General features: G+C 56.7%; 7 protein-coding genes across 7 annotated transcripts; 5 read left to right on the forward strand and 2 right to left on the reverse strand.

Annotated features, from left to right (window-relative positions):
- Window positions 1–388: 388 nt before the first annotated feature.
- LMH87_000879 (uncharacterized protein) lies at window positions 389–1,209 on the forward strand (the record flags this gene model as incomplete). Its single annotated transcript, XM_056198859.1, has 9 exons — window positions 389–410; window positions 478–504; window positions 560–592; window positions 680–707; window positions 761–827; window positions 915–928; window positions 999–1,008; window positions 1,103–1,147; window positions 1,198–1,209. The coding sequence occupies 9 exons, from the start codon at window positions 389–391 to the stop codon at window positions 1,207–1,209; spliced, it is 258 nt and encodes an 85-aa protein (XP_056055767.1).
- Window positions 1,210–1,764: 555 nt separating this feature from the next.
- On the forward strand, window positions 1,765–3,666 carry LMH87_000880 (uncharacterized protein; the record flags this gene model as incomplete). Its single annotated transcript, XM_056198860.1, has 3 exons — window positions 1,765–2,084; window positions 2,144–2,294; window positions 2,350–3,666. The coding sequence occupies 3 exons, from the start codon at window positions 1,765–1,767 to the stop codon at window positions 3,664–3,666; spliced, it is 1,788 nt and encodes a 595-aa protein (XP_056055768.1).
- A 1,349-nt stretch (window positions 3,667–5,015) lies between these two features.
- On the forward strand, window positions 5,016–6,317 carry LMH87_000881 (uncharacterized protein; the record flags this gene model as incomplete). Its single annotated transcript, XM_056198861.1, has 5 exons — window positions 5,016–5,090; window positions 5,160–5,462; window positions 5,553–5,873; window positions 5,954–6,022; window positions 6,081–6,317. The coding sequence occupies 5 exons, from the start codon at window positions 5,016–5,018 to the stop codon at window positions 6,315–6,317; spliced, it is 1,005 nt and encodes a 334-aa protein (XP_056055769.1).
- A 224-nt stretch (window positions 6,318–6,541) lies between these two features.
- On the reverse strand, window positions 6,542–10,475 carry LMH87_000882 (uncharacterized protein; the record flags this gene model as incomplete). Its single annotated transcript, XM_056198862.1, has 2 exons — window positions 6,542–7,559; window positions 7,609–10,475. The coding sequence occupies 2 exons, from the start codon at window positions 10,473–10,475 to the stop codon at window positions 6,542–6,544; spliced, it is 3,885 nt and encodes a 1,294-aa protein (XP_056055770.1).
- Window positions 10,476–11,570: 1,095 nt separating this feature from the next.
- On the forward strand, window positions 11,571–12,782 carry LMH87_000883 (uncharacterized protein; the record flags this gene model as incomplete). The annotated part of the gene is made up of 1 exon (XM_056198863.1): window positions 11,571–12,782. The coding sequence occupies one exon, from the start codon at window positions 11,571–11,573 to the stop codon at window positions 12,780–12,782; it is 1,212 nt and encodes a 403-aa protein (XP_056055771.1).
- A 751-nt stretch (window positions 12,783–13,533) lies between these two features.
- LMH87_000884 (uncharacterized protein) lies at window positions 13,534–14,349 on the forward strand (the record flags this gene model as incomplete). The annotated part of the gene is made up of 3 exons (XM_056198864.1): window positions 13,534–13,580; window positions 13,643–13,663; window positions 13,734–14,349. The coding sequence occupies 3 exons, from the start codon at window positions 13,534–13,536 to the stop codon at window positions 14,347–14,349; spliced, it is 684 nt and encodes a 227-aa protein (XP_056055772.1).
- Window positions 14,350–14,647: 298 nt separating this feature from the next.
- LMH87_000885 (uncharacterized protein) lies at window positions 14,648–16,837 on the reverse strand (the record flags this gene model as incomplete). The annotated part of the gene is made up of 1 exon (XM_056198865.1): window positions 14,648–16,837. One exon carries the CDS (start codon window positions 16,835–16,837, stop codon window positions 14,648–14,650), a length of 2,190 nt encoding a protein of 729 aa, XP_056055773.1.
- Window positions 16,838–18,661: the final 1,824 nt, after the last annotated feature.

Below are 18,661 nucleotides of genomic sequence, written 5' to 3' on the forward strand. Positions count from 1 at the left end.
GAGATGGTTATTCACGCTACTAGTATACCGCTGACAGGATTGACAACGACAGTGTGTGAGTATAGAGCGACTGTTACTTTACGTTTGAGAAGAATGCTGACGAAAAATGGAAACACAGGGTGTGAGTAGTGGGCCTAAGGACCCTCATACACATCTATTACAGTCGAGATCTAACATCAGGGGTGGCAGTTTGTAAGTCGCCCTGCTTCCAACATTTACATTGCTATAACTAACTATCTGTCATTTAGGAAGTGAGCTTTTGTACTCCTTGAAATCTCACATGTGAACAAAGTTCTAACCTGGCTTTCAATATTAGCTAGTAAGTTGTGTCAGAGAATTTGATCGTGGAGTCTTCGCTAATCGATGTATAGCTGGTATGTGTCAAACGATGTTCTTTGCCCGCGTGATGTGTCCCATACTGACATGAAGTAGGGAGTAAGTTGTTATTCTCGGCATGCTCCGACTTGAATGATTTAGCGAAGCTGATCCATTTCTTTATAGCTGGTCAGTATTTCTGCAAGTCAATTAACATCTTGATCTTTGTTAATTTGTACTACAGATTGTGAGTTGTATACTACTGATCTACTAACGCGTGGGCTACGGACTGACGGCTCCATCTACAACAGAAAGTAAGTGGTGACTTTGGCAGTGACTGTAAAAGTCACGGGTTCTTATCAAGTCGTCTATAATGCTAACCAGGATAGGCGGTGAGTGTTGTTTAAGCTCAGTCATGGTTGAATAACTGACGAGGAAAATATAGGGGTGCATTGATGAGTCCGCGCTTGGTGCTATCCAGAAAGTCCTCGGTGGATTGCTTGGGAGCTTGGGTAAAGGGAAACCCCCGGCTCCAGCTACACCTACAGCTCCGGCTCAAGCTACTGCTTCGGCTCAAGCTACTCCTTCCGCTGCGGCAGGCCAATAAACTGCGGTGAGTAGATGCATTCGCCTTGTCTGGGCGGAAGAGTTGCGCTGATGGAAAACATTTGTCGCCGGGACAGGCAGGGCATTGTGCACAGTTATTGGGGTTGTGGATTTTAGCAGCATTACGGCCCGGCCTGCTGTCCTCGGATACTGGCTCTATTTGGTATCTCGGGCGTAATAGTACACCCGTTTCTTGGCCCTCGCAAGGCTGCAATGTGGTCTTAGAGTAAGCCTACAATATTCACCTTGGCCTAGCAGCTATTGAATAATAAGCAGCCTTCCGCGTAAAACTTGTTAGCATGTAAGAAGCTCTTTGCTACTTCTTCACTAGTGGCTCAACTCAAACTGTGCACTTGTGGTACGCCTAGGTGGTCAACAGGGATGTTGGCGCATGCCACAGCACGAAAGGCTCAGTGCAAGGACCGTTACCTTCTACATACTACGTACTCAGTAGGTAGCCTTTAGGCCTGTGTGCGGAGCGAGACCCGAGCGGAGCCCTTTTCGTTAGAGCCTGCCTAGGTATCCGTAAATAGGTACCAAAGCCGACGGACACGGGCAGACGATCCTCGGCGAATCACGGCGCTGACGCTACCAAAAAAAAAATTGTTGAGTTGTCGCGACACTTTTGTTCTTCGTCATTCTCACTTTCCGAACGGGCAATTAGCCATTGCTCTACTTTTCCGTGAAGCGAACACATTGGCAATTTCATTCTCCCCTCGTCGTTTGTCCTGAATTGGAAGTCCCGCCTAGGATGATAGCCTCTAGCCCCAACGATTCCTCCTAAAACCCCCTCGAAGAAGCCCCAGGCAACAACGACACAATACACCACCTCCAGCGGCCGCAATGAGTAGCTTTTCGCTCTCCGTCTTCACTAGGCGCCTTGGTCCCCGCCAATGGACCTGCACGACCTGCAAGAGCCAGCTCCCCCGATTTCCCAAGCCGACCTCGCCCTTGGGTGCTCCCAGACGCTTCGCCACCGCAACGGGCAGGAATGGCTCGTCGCAACAGCAGCGCCGCCCGCGCAGAGCTCTGTTGTTCGCATCTACTAGTGCGGCCGTGGGCGGTGTCACGGCGCTTGCCTTCATCGATGACATTAAAGGCGCCTACGAGGCTGCTGGGCGCAGCGGTCGCGTCGTCTCTGGGCTCGCCATCTGCATCAACGAGTATGACGCCGCAGCAACAACATGACCTCGACGGCCGGCGATGCTAACAAAGGTGCTAGCTACCGTACCACACTGAACCAAAGAGCCCTGATCGAAGACGCCGACGAAAAGGAAGCCATCCTCAAGGCATGCCACAAGCGATGCGCCGAACGCACCCTCAAGGTGCTCGAGAAGAATGGCGGCATCTTTATCAAGCTTGGACAGCATCTTGTACGCGATCCGCATGCACCCATCACCGGCTGCGCACCGACTGACACATCCACAGAGCGCAATGAACTACCTCTTACCCTCCGAGTGGACCACGACCTTTATCCCTCTCCAGGACAAGTGCCCCGTCTCGTCCTACGAATCGATTGAGGCAATGTACAGAAAGGACACGGGCGAGGACCTGATGGTGTACTTTTCCGAATTCTCGCACGAGCCCATCGGCGCCGCCTCGCTCGCTCAGGTGCACCTGGCCACGATCCGCGCCACGGGCCAGCAGGTCGCCGTCAAGGTGCAGCACCCGGAGCTGCAGGCCTGGGCGCCGCTGGACCTGGCGCTGACCCGCTACACCTTTTCGACGCTCAAGCGCTTCTTCCCCGAGTACGACCTCGAGTGGCTGTCGTCGGAGATGGAGGTGTCGCTGCCCAAGGAGCTCGACTTCCAGGAGGAGGCCGTCAACGCCAAGTCGATGCGCGACCACTTTGCCAAGATCCCCCACCTCCCCCTCATCATCCCCGACGTCGTCTGGGCCCGCCGGCGCATCATCGTCATGGCCTGCGAGGCCGGCCACCGCCCCGACGACCTGGCCTACCTCGACGCCAACGGCATCGACCGCGACGAGGTGTCGGCGACGCTCGCCCGCATCTTCAACGAGATGATCTTTGGCGACGGCGCGCCGCTCCACTGCGACCCCCACGGCGGCAACCTCGCCATCCGCAAAAACGACGAGTTTCGCGGCTTCAGCGGCCGGCCCAACTTTGACGTCATCCTCTACGACCACGGCCTGTACCGCGAGATCCCGCTCGCGCTGCGCCGCTCCTACGCCAAGATGTGGCTGGCCGTCATCGACGGCGACATGGAGCGCATGAGGCGGTACGCGCACGAGGTCGCCGGCATCACCGACAAGGACTTTCCGCTCTTCGCATCGGCCATTACCGGCCGCGACTATAGCGTCATCTCCAAGCAGGGCTCCATCCTGCAGACGCGCACCGGCGACGAGGAGGCCGCCATGTCGACGTCCCTGCAGGAGGGCCTCATCGTCGACCTGGTGCAGCTGCTGAGCCGCGTGCCGCGCATCATCCTCCTCATCCTCAAGACCAACGACCTGACGCGCAGCCTCGACGAGAACCTGCAGACGCGCCAGGGCCCGATCCGCACCTTTATGATCCTGGCGCGCTACTGCACGCGCACCGTCTTTTACGAGCAGCTGGACAAGATCCGCGAGCGCGGCGGGTCGTTCCTCTGGCCGGCCAACGCGGTCCGCGTCGTGTCGGCCTGGGCGTCGCTGATGCGTGTCGAGATCAAGCTCGAGGTGTTTGAGCTGTGGCTGAGCATCAAGCGCATGCTGGGGCTGAGGAGCACCGCAGCGCTGCAATAGTAGAAGCTATGTTGATAGAATAGACTGTACATATACATATAGACAACTCAAAAAGAGGGGTTCAAGATGCCCGGCGTAAAAGCGCCGAGCAGATAATGCGATACAACATATACACATGCAGCACTACCCTACATCTACCGTGAAGTTTTGATATGGCTTTTCGATGCGCTTTTTGCCATGTTCGTTCTGTTCGTGCGACGTCTTTTTGTCATTAAATACTGACCGCTAATTCAGCTTCGATTCAGGCAGCGATTGTTGCGAACGTGTAGCTTGCTGCTTCTTCATTTGGAAGAGGTACTACTCTATGGCTCCACGACCATATAAAGCCAACAGCAGTGCCCAGTACCATTTCTGACGGCGAAAGGAAAAGAACGCATAGTTGTAGTTCAATCAGTAGTCCGGTGAAATAAAAGAAACACCAAAAAAAAAAAAGAACCTCCAGACTAATCACAACTCGAAAAGAAGAAGAAAAGAAGAAACCATTCAGTTGAGTGAGGATGGGGCAAAAAAAACAGGTCCTGCCCGGGCTCGAACCGGGGACCTTCTCGGTGTTAACGAGGTGCCATAACCAACTAGACCACAAGACCCTGTTTATTGTTGAAGAACCGTTGCATAATTGTTTATATAAAGGCTCAACTGTTTTTCTGGCATTTTTTCATCTTTACTATCTGCTGCCTGTCAGACCGGCGTCCTCGGGACCGATTCATTACACAAAACTCCGCGTTCCCTGGCGCGCCTTGAAAAACGCCACAGCATCTTTTTTTCGATGCTTGGCCTACTCCGCCTGGTCACTCGTCAGCCTTGCGTGAGATTGCCTTTCGGCGCGGGAAGTGTCCAACTTTCCGCATCGGCGTTTCAGCAGCCTCGTGTCGCTGTATCTCCGAACAGGGCGCTTGATAGTACCACCACCGGATGTGAGGCAACGTACTCCGGTCCTTAACGCCATTACCGAATACTTTTTGTCAAGGCTCTGGAAGAGAAGAAGAGGTACAATCAGCACGATGACAAAATTTGCGGATATTGTTTTTTTTTTTTTTTTGACCAGGCAGTGCATGCGCGTCTGGAAGCGTCGTCAGCGTCTCTGGAACGGGCGTTTCTTTACCTGGTTGGGATGTATGTGTGAAAGTAGGCATCCAAGTCGTAAAGCCTATAAATAATGTCGTAGAGAACGTTTCTCAGAAACCACAGAATCAGAATAGTATCCAAGAAAACCAGAGCACTTAACCTCATCGGTAACGGCCAAGCACACCCTTTCAACACCGAGATTATTGACTGGAACAGCCGTCTCCTCATCCCCATAGGAAACCACAACACCACCGCCCAAACACGACAAATACCAGTACTTTAAAATGTCCATGCTTAGCCAAATATTCCCCCCCTCGCCGACTTTTACCGAAGAGCATGTCCCCAATCTCCAAGGCAAAGTAAACCATCCCTTCCTTGCACCCGTCCCCTGCCCGTCCCCTGCCCGTCCCCGACTAACAAGCCCCCAGGTGTGCATCGTCACCGGCGCGGCCGTCGGCGTCGGCTACCAGCTCGCCAAGATGCTCTACGCCCAGCACGCCACCGTCTACATTGCCACGCGCTCCGCCGCCAAGATCGACGCCGCCATCTCGTCGCTCCGCGCTTCGGCGCCGTCGAGCCGGGGCGTCCTGCGGGCCATGGTGCTGGACCTGTCTGATCTCGCGACCATTGGCCCCGCGGCGCGGGCGTTCCTCGACCAAGAGAGCCGGCTGGATGTGCTGGTGCACAATGCGGGCATCATGACGCCGCCAGCGGGCAGCAAGTCCAAACAGGTGCGTGTGTGGTTCTCGCCGCGCGCTTCTCTATGCGTGTAGAGCAATTTCAGGAAAGGAGCAGAGCGCTAACGATGGGGAAAAAACAAGGGTCACGATCTGGAAATGGCAACCAACTGCCTCGGACCGTTCCTCCTCAGCCGGTTTCTGCAGCCAGTCCAGCAGCGTACCGCGTCACTGCCAGATGCCAGTCCCGCCGCCGTGCGCACCGTCTGGGTCGCGTCCATGCTCGACGGCTTCAGCGTCCACGGCGGCATCGTCTTTGGCGGTGGCGACGGCAAGACTGACAGCAGCGGCGCGCCGGTCGTGCAGAGCAATGCCATGGACAACTACATGCAGACCAAAGCCGGCGCCGTCTTTCTCGCGCACGAGTCTGCGCAGCGCTTTCCCGACTCTGGCGTCGTCAACATGGTAACCCCCCCCCTCCCCCCTGTCCCTGTTTCGCTTTTTGTCCCTTGTCAATATACTGATGGCTCGGGGGGAAACAATAGAGTGTACATCCGGGACTCATGCGCACAGAGCTGCAGCGTCATCAAAACCGCATTGTCAAGCACGCCATGGTAAGTTTCTGAAGCGACGGAACAAGAAGAAGAAAAGGGAGTTAACAGACCGAAAAAGGGCGTCGTGTTTAAACCGGCCAAGTTTGGTGCGTACAGCGAGCTCTTTGCCGGCTTCTCGCCGAGCATCACGGCCGCGCACAACGGCCGCTTCGCCATTCCGTGGGGCCGTCTCGGGACGGTGCCCCGGCACATTGAGGAGGCGCTCAAGGGCAGGGAGCGTGGCGGCACGGGGGCGTCGAGGCGCTTTTGGGAGTGGTGCGAGCAGGAGACGGCGCCGTACTTTGTCCAGGCTTGATTTCCTCTGTGTATGCGAGTTGATGCTGTCATCTTCACCGTCGCGATTCAGATTCAGTGGAGATGGAGTATATGAAAGATGTGAATAATAGTCCGCTCCAAATAATAATATCAATGCTGAAACACCAGTAAATCCTTCCTACATGTACAAACGCCATTCCAAACGCCAGTCATACCCAATGAGTCCCTGACCCTAAACATCGAAATGCAAAATGTGGTCTGATATTATGCAAATGAGCCGCGGCCCAATAGTCCTCCTACAACACCTAGCCTCTTCTCCGCACCCTTCATCTTCTTCTCCTCGCGGCGACGCTCACTCTCCTGGATGCGCGCGTGGCCCTCGTTGCCCGGCACCGCGCGGCTCACCACGCCGCTGCGCTTGCCGGCTGCCTTTTTGATCTTGGCCTCCTCGCCGAAGCCGCCAGCCGCAGAGCCGCTCGACGTGGTGCTCCCCGCCGTCGAAATGATGGACGAGTTGGTCGTCGCGCGGCGAAGCAGCGGCGGCACCTTGAACGCAGCCCCAGACGCTGATGCTGCCGAGGCAAACGCAAGACGGCTGCTGCTGCTGGATACATTGGAGTTGCCCCTCTTGAGGCTGATACGGTCGACGACGCCGGCAGCTGTGCGGCGTGGAGAGCGATTCTCCTTGTTACTGCGCGACGCGCCGTCTTCATCTTCGCTGTCGGAACCGGCCTCGGTTGCTGGTATCAACGAAGCGTCGGGCTCTTCGAGCAAGTTAGACAGAGTCTCGCGGACTTCGCCAATGTTGGAAGGTTTCTTGGCGTCTTTGGTCCTGCGCATGCGGGCCGGCGGCCTGTTGTTGTCGCCGCCAGCAGGTGCGGTGGCGAGTGCCTGACGGGCCGGCTGCTGGGGCTGGCTATCGGGGATCGTCTGCTGAGCACCCTCCTGTGTTTCAGGAGCAGGAGATTGCGAGGAGTCGCGCTGAGAAGGCGACTCAACAATCTCCAGAATGTCCATCTCATCGTCGCTGCCGCGGTCCTCAATGGTTCGCAGGAATGCTTGGTTGCCGGGGTTCTCGGCCATCTTCTTGACGCGCTCATCTGAAAAGAGAGCCTTTTGCATCTTGGCAAACTGGCGACGCTTCATGCGTCGGCGCGCCTCACCGTCGTCATCAGAGTCGGAAAGGTCGTAGTCGGCGCCACGTTTGCGGCGCAGATTACCCGTGGTAATGTCTTTGAATAGCTTCTCAACTTGTTGCTCATCCTCCGCACGAGCCCGGTCACTAAATCATGTCAGTCGATGTACACCATACATCATGACAAATCACTTACGCATAGAAAGCAGCCAGCTTGCTGTCGTCGGCATTGTTGGCAGTGGCGTCGTCAATCATTTCCTTCACAGAGGCGTTGGATTCGTTGTCACTGTCCTCGCCGTCAACGCCACCAAGGCCAGCGTACTCGTCATCGGACTCCATAGCTTCCTGCTCCACCATTTCCTTCGCCTTGCTCGTCTTGGTGTTGAAAGCATCCGTGAGACGTCTTTTTTCCTTCTGTTTAGCTTGTGCCTTTAGCTTGGCAAACGCATCCTCCGCAGTGGCAGAGACTTCAGTAGCTATAGGTTGAGTAGGCTCGACAGTTTTTTCAACATCAGCCTTGCGACGGAGCTTTCCTCGTCGCAAAAGAGGCGACGCTTGGGGGCCGTCTTCCATGGTACCGGCAACATCCGTAGCCACAGTAGAGAACGGAGGCTCCACAAAGCGCTCCCTAAGAGGCGTATACGCTTGGAAGCCACCATCCTGGGAAAGCTCGATGGTCTGCGACTCGCCCGGGTAGTCCCGCATAAGACTATCTAGGCCGTGCATCTGTGACTGCGACATATTGAGGCGGATACCTTGCGTGGCACCCTGCGTCTCGGGACGCTGCGAATCCATGACAATGTGATCCTCGGGCGGACCCATGGTTGCTGAAAAGTTGGAGTCGGGGAACTGGTCAAAGTCCGGCATCATTGACTGGGTAGGAGCATTGGCGGTGCCGATCTGGCTATCGTCCATAGTGCCGGCAAAGATCTGGGTTAGCCCAAGACCAGCGGGTCCCTTGACTGGCAGACCGGGAATAAACGTCTTCTTTGCAGATCGCAAAACGGAGCCAGGTGCAGCAGGGGAGTCGCCATTTGCCGCAGCGGGAGAAATCTGGTTAGTCGACCTGACTGGCTTGGGAGTAGACTTGATTTCCACCTCGCCTTCGTCGTCCGAAATGACGACTGTGACGTTTCTGGGTCGCCTACGACGCGCCAGCACCGCAGCCTCTTCCATCTCCTCGTCCTCATTGGCCTTGGTTTCGTCCTGGACATCTTCGTCCTCAGCTTCGTCATCGAAAAGGGGATTGGCCGCGTCACTCTCGTCATCAGCATCATCGCCCTCGTCTTCTTCAGATCCAGAGAGCTCAATAGCTTCGACTTCCATCTCCTTTTCAGAAGCCTGGTACTCATCATCACTGTCGTCCCAGGCAAGTGGATCAGCGGTGGTGGTTTCCCTCTGCTCCTTTTTGGCGGCCTCGCGCTCGTGCTCCATGAGACGTTGGACTTCGTTACGAGCCTTGGTGACGATATCCTCCACCTCTTCCATTTGCTTCTCACGCTCCTCCATCGTCTGGACAACAATGCCCTGAGACTTGAGAAGCTCGAGTCGACGGGCGCGCTCCAGCTTGGCCTGTTGTCTGGCTCTTTGCTGAAGGGAAGCTTGAAGTTGGTTGTTGGTCATCCCCGTCTGATTCTTCTTGCGACGGCCCTGGTTTCTGTCTGGGGATTGCACGAGAGCAAGGGCGCGAAGAACCTGTAAGGAGTGCGACTCTTGGGCGGCCTTTACAGGCACGTTGTCAAAAACAGCCTTGACCTTGTCCTGGACTGTGGCGGTGATTTCAAGCTCGTCATCAGAGCCAGTAGCGAGTGACTTTATGAGGTTAGGAAGGCGGACACGAACACGGGTTTTGGCCGTTTCGGTCTCAGCTGGCTTCTCTTCAGCGACCTCAACGGCTGTGCTCTTGCTTTTTTCGATGGGCTGAGCACGAGCGGAGCCAGAGATTTCGTCCAAAGTGGGCAGGTCCTCGTCGATATCAATCCCAGCGTTCATGGTGATGGGGGCCTCAGGGGCTTTCTTGGCTGATGGGGGGGAGCTTGGTGGCGTTTCCGCGTCTGCCATCTCGACATCGGATTGAGGGGTAGTAGGACGGCTGGAGCTGGCAGGCTCGGCGGCAGGCTCGGCTACAGGCTCAGCAGGCTGGCCATTCGGTCTGAAGTTGAACCTCTCGAAGAGGCTGCTCTTTGTAATCTTCTTTCGCGTCTTGGCCTCATGGGCCAACTGCATGCTTCGGGCCATGCGCTGCGTCTCGCGGTTCATTTCCTCAACGGCCTTTTTGCTAGCCTTGCGGGACGGCCGGGCTGACTTTTGCGTCAGAGTCTGGCCGCCCTCGTCGTCATCAATGTTGGAGACGTCATCATCGTTGGAGTCGAGGCCGTCGAGCTCAGAAGACAGCTTCTCCTGTCGCGCTCGGCGCTCGGCTCGCTCAGCTTCTTCCTTGGCCTCGCGGGCCAGGCGCTCCTGGCGCTTCCTCTCGACGAGAGCCTTGAAACGGTTCGACTTGATGTCAGGTAAAGCATCGCTGTCTGAGTTCGAGTCATTTTGCTGTACGCTGCGGGTGGGAGAGGGGCCGGCCGGTGACGAGACGAAGAGACCGGGGCTGGAAGGGTTTGTGTTATTTTGCTGCGTCGAATCTTGCTCTGGTGTGGTATCGCGAGCTTGGCGACGTTGTAAACGACGAGGAGCTACGGGTAAATCGTCATCGTCATCATTCTGCTCCTCTTGAGGTTGCTGTTGTCCCTCTTCGCGTTCTAGCATCTGTTTTACGCGTTCACGCGCGTTTTGTGGCTTCTTTTCGTTGGGTGATGCGCTGTTGGCCTGCATACGGGCCGCGAGTCTACCTCGGGGGCGGATCTCGACATCGGACTCGCTGTCGTCGTCGTCGAGCTGTGCAAGGGCTGACCTCACCGAGGTACGAGCCGTCGTTTTCAATGGTGTAGATGTGCCGTCTTCGTCATCACTGCTGCCAACAGTAGCGAGGAGGGCCTTGATTTTAGAGCGAGGCGTCAGCATGGGAGCTGGCGAACCTCCTCGCGAAGACGCGGGCGAGGACGGCGCGGACATGGCGCGTCGAGAGGGTTATGAGTGATGCAAAGAATAAGTGACTTTCTGAAAGATTGATGTGCCGGGAAGAAACAGAAATGGAGTATTAAAACAGGTCTCTAGTGCTGCATTGGTACAGAGAATAATGAAGTTGATGTCCAAAAAGTATGGAGGAAGACGGTAGGTAGTTTAAGAGGTGCGGGTGGGCTTTTCTGTAGGCGACGCGCGACGCGGTGGGCTTTGGCTGGGATACACCAACCGCCGCCACCTGGAACGCGCCGACGCATCGCTGGTGGGCCGACCCGCGTAAAACACTTGCCCAGTTTGGCCCTGTCAATTTAGCACGTCAATTGAGGATTACCTATCCGTACTACTCTGCACAACGCCCTGTAACACTGCCATTATCTTTTATTCGAGTCAAGTTCTGTGGCAATTCATGAAGATGCGTGACCGACTTACCCATGATCTTGATACCCATGTCACTGGCCAGCGTGAATGCGTTGTAAAATCACCACAATGACACCCAAATAGCGCATGTTAATTAGTAAGATGGACTTGTCTGCAACCGTCGACTTATACGAGGAACGCCAGTGTCATGGCACGGTGTTATATTAAAGAGTGGTTGTCAAGTGCTACCTACACTGCATGTGCCACACACCGTACCGCATTGGTGGGGTGTGTGGCGCATGTGAAGCTTGTGCTGAAGAAGAGTGCTATGGAGAGCGCCACAGAAAGACTTACCGGTAAGTATCCTCTACAGGAGTACTACCAGGAACATTTTTCATCAGCGTTAGAAAAAAAATGGAAAAAGTGAGAGAGCTTTGCACACTATTTTTGCCTACTAATCAAACTTAATCAAGGGTATGGTTGGCGCTACACGACCAGGTCAAGCAACTTTCAGACTGTCCGTCGCCTACAAATGTACCCTTGTCGCGATAAGGCTTATCGGCCTCGGACCCAGAAAAATTTCTGCCAAAGCACTGGTGGGATTGCAGTTTAATGCTTCCTGAACGACAATATCTTTGTAAAAAGTATTCATCTTTGAATTGCACTTAAAAGACCATTCAAGCAGAAGTTCGCATCTGTACTGGTCTCATGTCTTCCGACGAAAAAGAAATGTCCCCCGTGGACAGCGCGCCCGAGACGAATGCCTCGAAGCGCAAGGCCGATGTCGACGAGATTGAAGTCGATCTCGAGGCCCCAGAGCCGCCGTCGAAGCGCGCCCGTCGTGCGATGAAAAAGGGCAAAAGCGCGACATCGAAATCGAAAAAGGACAACGACATTGACGACCTCGAAGAGGACGAGACCACCGACAAGAAGGACGACAAAGCGGTTGCGCGCTCCGAGCACGGTGTCTGGATCGGCAACCTGCGCTTCAGCGTGACACCACAGGAGCTACGCAAGTGGCTCATTGACAACTCGGGCGGCGTCCTCACCGGCGACATGATTACGCGACTGAAGCTGCCGCTGTCTAAGACGCCCGGCCGCGACAAGAGCGCCGCACCCATCAACAAGGGATTCGCCTACGTCGACTTTTCCGACATTGGTGGCAAGGTCGCCGCCATTGCGCTGTCAGAGACTGAGTGGAACGGCCGCCGCCTGCTGATCAAGGACTCGAAATCTTTCGAGGGCCGTCCCAAGAAGGAGCCCGAGGCCAAAGAGGATGGCGAGGGTGGCCGCAGCGGGACCCGAGGCCAGCCCGCCGTGGACCCCAACGCCAGCCGCAAAATCTTTGTCGGCAACATGAGCTTCAAGACGACCGAGGACGACGTGCTGCGTAACTTTGAAAAGTGCGGCGAGATTGAGTGGGCCAAGGTCGCCACGTTTGAGGACACGGGCAAGTGCAAGGGCTACGGCTGGGTCAAGTTCAAGGACCCCGAGGCCGCTGCCTGGGCCGTCAAGGGCTTTGTCAAGATCAAGGAGGCCGTCGAGACGGAGGACGATTTCCGCGACGACGACGACAAAGTCAAGAGCGGGGATGAGGATGAGGATGAGGACGAGGACGAGGAGAAGGAAAAGAAGAAGAAGAAGAACAACGGCCAGCAGCAAAAGCAGTTCAAGACGCGCAAGTGGTACGTGAACCGCATGCTCGGACGCGAGCTCAAGCTGCAGCTGGCCGAGGACGACCAGGCCCGCTACAGGAAGCGCTTCGGCAAGGACAGGCCGGCCAACGCCCGCGAGGGCGCTGGTGGCCAGCGCGGACCGCGTGAGGGCGGCGGTGAGAGGAGACAGCAGCACAAGAAGGCCGAGACGGCAGAGGACATCCAGACGGCGCGACTGACTGGTAGAGTCGTCGAGTCTACAGGTACCAAGGTTACGTTTGATTAAAAAAATGGGGGTTTCGGTGATGGGTCTTAGAAATGTTTCATGATCATTTAGCGATTTAACACGAATAAGATTAGCATATAAAGATGTCAATTTTAATACCTTCTAGGTGTGCACATGCTCACAAATACTTGCCATGCGTTCGTCTCACTAACAAGCCGACTAGAGCATGTATAAAAACCGGGCGATGGAAACAATGGCGAACGGGAAGAAGTGATCCAGCTTCAGCCCAATTGAAAAAATAGATACTAGTCTTACCAGGCCATCGGCTCATCAAAGCTGTGGTCCCGTTCAGTTTTATCTGAAAACCAAAATTTAGGCAGGTTGTTCTTGCAGAACAGCATCGAGCTACGGTATTAGGTTTTTGAGTAATCCTGCGCAAGGTATTTGCAACAAAGTTCTGGTTCTCCATTGCGCCATCCACCAGCGCCGCGCAGGCTACGAGCAACGGCCATGTACTGTAAGCGCAGGCAGGAAGTGCACCAGCGGATGAATTGTCCTTGACGGCTTTATCAGCTTCTCACGCTCCGATATTCTCAGAGCTGTATAGAGATCGAGACCAGCATCCCGTTTGTGCGCCACAAGCGTGCGCTGTAAAAGCTGCGCCAACTATCCCATCCTCCGGCCCGAGCTGGTGACCCCGCATCCACTGGGCCTATGATGTATACTTTTATAAGCAGCGCGCGCATGTTTGACACATCACCTAGCAATCCATCCTTGCATCTCAGTATAATCACATAAATAATCAGTTACAATGTATCAATCTCAAGTCACTTTTACGCTGGACACGATATGCCCTTGGTGGGTTTCTTCCCGACCTTTTCATCAAACCACGGAACGCCACTAACACGATCTCTCAAAAGGACATATTTGGCAAAGAAGAGGTAGGCAACTTTATAAACGATGCGACCGCGCATTCCACATTCTCAAGCTAAATGATTTCCCTCCTGCCAGACTCGACGACGCTCTCAAACAGGTCCGCGCCAGCGACGCCGGCCAAAAGGTCAACTTCACCCTCCACTTTGAGCCCTACCAGCTGAACCCCGACTTCCCCGACAGCGTCGACAAGAACGAGTGGTACCTCGCCAACAAGCACATGGGCAACGCCGACGCGCAGCGCCTCTTCCAGGCGCACATGACGGATCTGCTCGCGCCCGCGGGCGTCGCGCTCAACTTTGGCGGCCTCATGGGCAACACGCTGCACGCGCACCGCGTCATCCAGCACTTTCAGGACGCAGAGCACGACGGCGGCAGCGCCCGCACGAACCGGCTCGTCGAGGCGCTGTACGCGGCCTACTTTGCGCGGGCGCAGCATCCGGCGGCGGACGAGACGCTCGTCGCCGCGTGCGCGGAGGCGGGCATCGCCGAGGACGAGGCGCGGCGAGTCGTGGCGGACAAGGAGCTCGGGCTGCGGCAGGTCAGGGACAGGCTGAGGATGAACGGCCAGGATGTGGACGCGGTGCCGGTGGTCATGGTGGAGGGCAAGCGGCGCGATCTCACGCTGACGGGGGCCAAGGAGGTGGCAGACTACGTCAAGGCGCTGGAGACTATTGTCAAGGAAAGTTCCTAAAGATAAACCTGTCACGGTGGTTTTTGTTCTTCTTCGGTTTTTTTATGACGAGTATATGCGTTCATGTATTCAAAGTTTGTATGCTAAAAAGAGATTGAAAAAAAAACTACATGTTAATGACAGGAATGATGTGTGCATTCGAAAAGAAAGGAAGAAAAAGAAGAATAAAACGGAGGAAAAGAAGGTGGGTGGACTTTCAATCATCAGTCGCGATGTCTCGTTGCTTTCATTACATGGATTCATCTGTCAAGTATCGCTGCCAAGTCATGAGTCGTCGCCGTCGTCATGCGCAGCATAATCAGGCGCGGCTAAACATGAGCGGCACCATGGCCGTCTGGCTATCCATGGTGCGCCTGTCCTCGAGCACGAAGCTGCTGTTGCCCGTGTAATAGCTGCCGCTGCCGCTGAGGAGGTCCCTGCCCGCCATCAAGCGACACGCCGCGACGGCGCTGCTGTTGTTCCCACCGCCGCCGCCATAGCCGCGGTGCTGCTGGCTTTGCGCGTAGTGACCGCCGCCACTGCTGTTCGACTTGTGACCGAGCTTTCTGGAGAACTCGCGCGTCAGCTTCGTCATGACGGCCTCCTTGGCGCGCTGCAGGGCGCTGACGCGCGCGGACGCGTCCTCGGCCAGCAGCCGGTGCGCCTCCTCCTGCTCCAGGTTGCGCTGCACGGCGGTGATGCCGTCGTCCCCGTTTGCGCACGGCGGCGATGGCTGCCTCGGCGCGCTGGGGTCGTACACGGTCGGCTGCAGGAGCAGCACCGGCCGCGGCTCCGAGGAGAGGATGGGCGCCGAGATGAAGGGGTCGGGGATGGTGATGGGCGCACGGATCGTCTCGAGGGATGCCTTGCGCTGCGAAGCGGATGAGGAGGAGTGAGATGGGCGACGGTGGCGGCGCAGAGGGGAGGCGGATGAGGAGGAGAGTTGTGAAGAGGAAGAGTATGAACGGGGCAGAGGGGGGGGTGGCGGCGGCGTCGACTTGTGGTCTGGCTCGCTGGCGCTTCGGCTGTGCTTGCGCTTGTTGCGGTGGTGCTCATGCTCATGGCCATGGCGGTGCTTGGAGCGCTTCTTCTTCCTGATCCTGGTGGTGAAGCCCGTGCTGCCGGCCTCGCTCGGCGCGGCCATGTCCTCGGCCGTCAGCTCCTCAATGACCGTCTTTTCATCGTCATCGAACCCGTACGCGCCGACGTCAAGCTCCAGCAGTTCCCTGCCGACGGCCTCGACCGCGGCGCTGGGGCTGGCGGGCAGGTCGTCGGAGCTCTCGCTCGTCACGAGACTGTACTGCGACGCCTTGGTGGCCAGCGACGGGCTGCTGCTGCTGCTGTTGTGCAGCGACCACGCGCGCTCCTCGCGGACGGGCGCCAGCGCCTCCTCCCAGCGGCCATTGTCCGTGAGCGAGACGTTGTCCAGGTCGTACTCCTTGACCGTCGCCTGGTGCGCGCTGATGAGGTGGCGCAGCTGCGGCGCGTTCATGGCCGTGTTGCGGATCTGCAGATACCGCAGCGCCGGCATGTGGATAGGCGCGCGCAGCTGCGGGCGCACGGGCAGCGGCGACATGGGCGACGTGACCTCGTGGAAGAGCTTCTGCGAGGCGCGCGGCGGCGCAAACAGCGGATCGGCGGCCAGCGCGATCGGGCAGGGCCCCTTGGCGCCGATCCAAGAAAAGGAAAACTTTTCGAGGCGCGGCGCCAGCGCGCGGATGTAGTCGTCCATGATCTTGAGGTGGTCGCGGCCGGGCGCCGCCGCGCTGCCAAAGTCCCACGACTCAATCGACATGTGCAGTTTGCGGATCTGCTGCCAGCGGCGGCCGGCCGACGGCACGCTGCCGATGCCGTTGACGTGCCGCAGGTAGCCGAGCGCCGAGGGGTGCAGGCTCGACAGCGACAGCTTGTGCAGCGTCGTCAGCGGCGCGCGCTCGACGGCGATGCGCAGGCTGATGAGCGCGTAGTCGACAATGTCCCGGCGGTAGCGCTCCGCCGGGTTCTGGCCCGGGCAGCGCACCGTCAGGTGGCGGATGCGCGCGAGGTGCGCAAAGGCGTGGATGAAGCTGGGCACGTTGGTCGCCGCGTGGAACAGCGGCGGGTACTGCTGGGTGAGGATGTCGCCGAGCTCGCTGTTGGCGTACTTTGGCCTTGTCAGCGCCGAGCCCATGCTCGTGTGCGGCGTGTAGAGGAAGGATATCTCCTGGCCCGTCTGCGGGTGCACGAGCGGCGGGAGAAAGGTCGTGTCCGAGTGCGGCAGGTAAAACGTCAGGTGCTCGACGTGGTGCCCGATGCGCCCCAGGGCGGCCACGCGGCAGGGTTTGGTAAAGGTGGCGGCGGAAAAGGTAACATGGATGCGGGTAAAGAGGCGCTTGGTGAGCAGGTTGCAGCAGGCCGAGGAGGACTGCCGGACGGCGCAGAGGTCAGTCGTGGAAAGGTGCGGGAGGAGGTGGTCTTTGATGTGGTCGCTTCTCAAGAGGGCGAGAAACTGCTGTTCTGTGGACGCCATATCGGCCTCATTGGGCGGGCTGTGCTGGGCAGGGCAGAGGTGGGGTGTATGGTTGATGGAGTAGTTGAGGGGATGTTGGATGTAACTGCTCAGTGGAAGACTACTGGTGAGTGCTGTTGACGGAGTTTGTGTTGTGGTTATGAGAGTTGAGGAGTGAGGGCAAGTATGGTGATGGTCGAGTCAAGATGCTGTGTATCGAGGTTGTGTCTTGACCAACTGTCGTTGCAAACGTTTTGAATAATAAGGAAACAAGGCCACAAGAAGTGGCCGCATTGGAAAGGGAAGCAGTGGGATGGTATATATCCCGGCCACGACCCTCGCCACTGATTTTCGTCTTTCTTCCCTATCCCCAAGCATCTCTTCCTCCACCGACCTGCATAAGCCTGCCAGCCACCCACTTCAAAAGGTAAGCTTGTTCTACGGCTCTCACGAAAAGGAAACGAAACAACTGCATCTGGACTGGGGCGGGTTTCTCCTCTTGCCGTAGGGCGACAGACGTGGGAGGCGGGGACTGCAGAAGGAGACCTCGCGTGGGATTCGCGCAATTACAGGCCTACAATGCCGCAGGTGGGTATATGCAGCATCGTCGCCACGGGTACTGCCATCGACTGGTCGGTGAGTGAGCGAAAGAAAAAACCCTTGTCCGCCTTGCAGTAGCTTGACCGCCGTGTAAGTGGCCGCGGTGCCAATCAGCCCTGCAGAGCAATGGGGAGCAATGGGGTGTCCCCTTGTCTCGCGCGTGATTTTTTTCTCTTCTTTTCCGACAGGGCTGGCGACGGGCCTTGCCATCCAACGGAACTCTTCCGAATGTGGTAGTTTCGCGGCAGCCTGGTGTGGGTGGTCCCGCGTTGGCGATGCATCAATGCAGGTCTGCAGCGCGATATTGGGCGTTGGCTTCGCGTTGGTGGCCAATCAGGAGCGCGCATCTCGACGCGGGGGGGGAGTCGCGCGGTGCGAGATCGCGGATCGCGCCCGCGTTGTGCCCAGCCACAACGCTAGACCAAATCCACCGGCAGGTTGCATTCAGCAAAGGCTTTTTGAGTCATTTTCGGACAACGACGGCGGAGAAAAAACTCTGTGGCAAGGAAAAAGGACGGCAGTTGAGAGTCTACCATGGGCCCCGACACCCGCTCTGTCACAATGCCGATTCCGTCGTGGCATCCAATGGAGCAGCGATGGCAGAAGGCACGCTGAGAACACATGTACCCCCTTCGCTTCTCATCACACCCATCCTCTGCCTTGCTTAGGACCAGGGATTGGCCCTTTTTCTTTCCTCAACCTCGCCACGCTCCATGGCCAAAGAATTTGGAGTGGAGGAGGCCTCCTAGTGGAGGCGAGGAGGATAAATGTCGTGGCATAGCCTATCGTTGTAGTATATTGTGGCCTTGTCCGAAACAAGTGAAGAAGATATTGAGGCCAATGGAAAACAAAACTAGTCCTTACTTCAAACGACTGTATTCAAGGAGCTCCCATAGAGAGTTCGAATGGAGGTAACGCTGCTGTGCGAGCCCAAGGGAGCATATATACTTTCTGCAACGCCGCATCATTGCCCAATTTTAACCACATGAGCTTCCCGAGCTCAACCCGGTGCATCATGTATGGCCCTCCTACGGAACACACGGCTGCCTTTTCCACCAGTGCTTTGCGTATGATTTGATGTCCCGGCCCGAGCGATGACCAAGGCTGCGTGTAGGGGATGACGTGGAGGCCGGATACCGGCTCGTGTGAGGTGCCGTGGAGCCAAGGAGCTTGCTCCGACTACCGCATCTGGCAACGTGCAGCAAACATCTGCATCAGACAAACAATAATTTCGTGTTCAAAGGT

The sequence above is a fragment of the Akanthomyces muscarius genome, chromosome 6 (genome assembly GCF_028009165.1).
Source record: "Akanthomyces muscarius strain Ve6 chromosome 6, whole genome shotgun sequence".
Classification (NCBI taxonomy): domain Eukaryota; kingdom Fungi; phylum Ascomycota; class Sordariomycetes; order Hypocreales; family Cordycipitaceae; genus Akanthomyces; species Akanthomyces muscarius.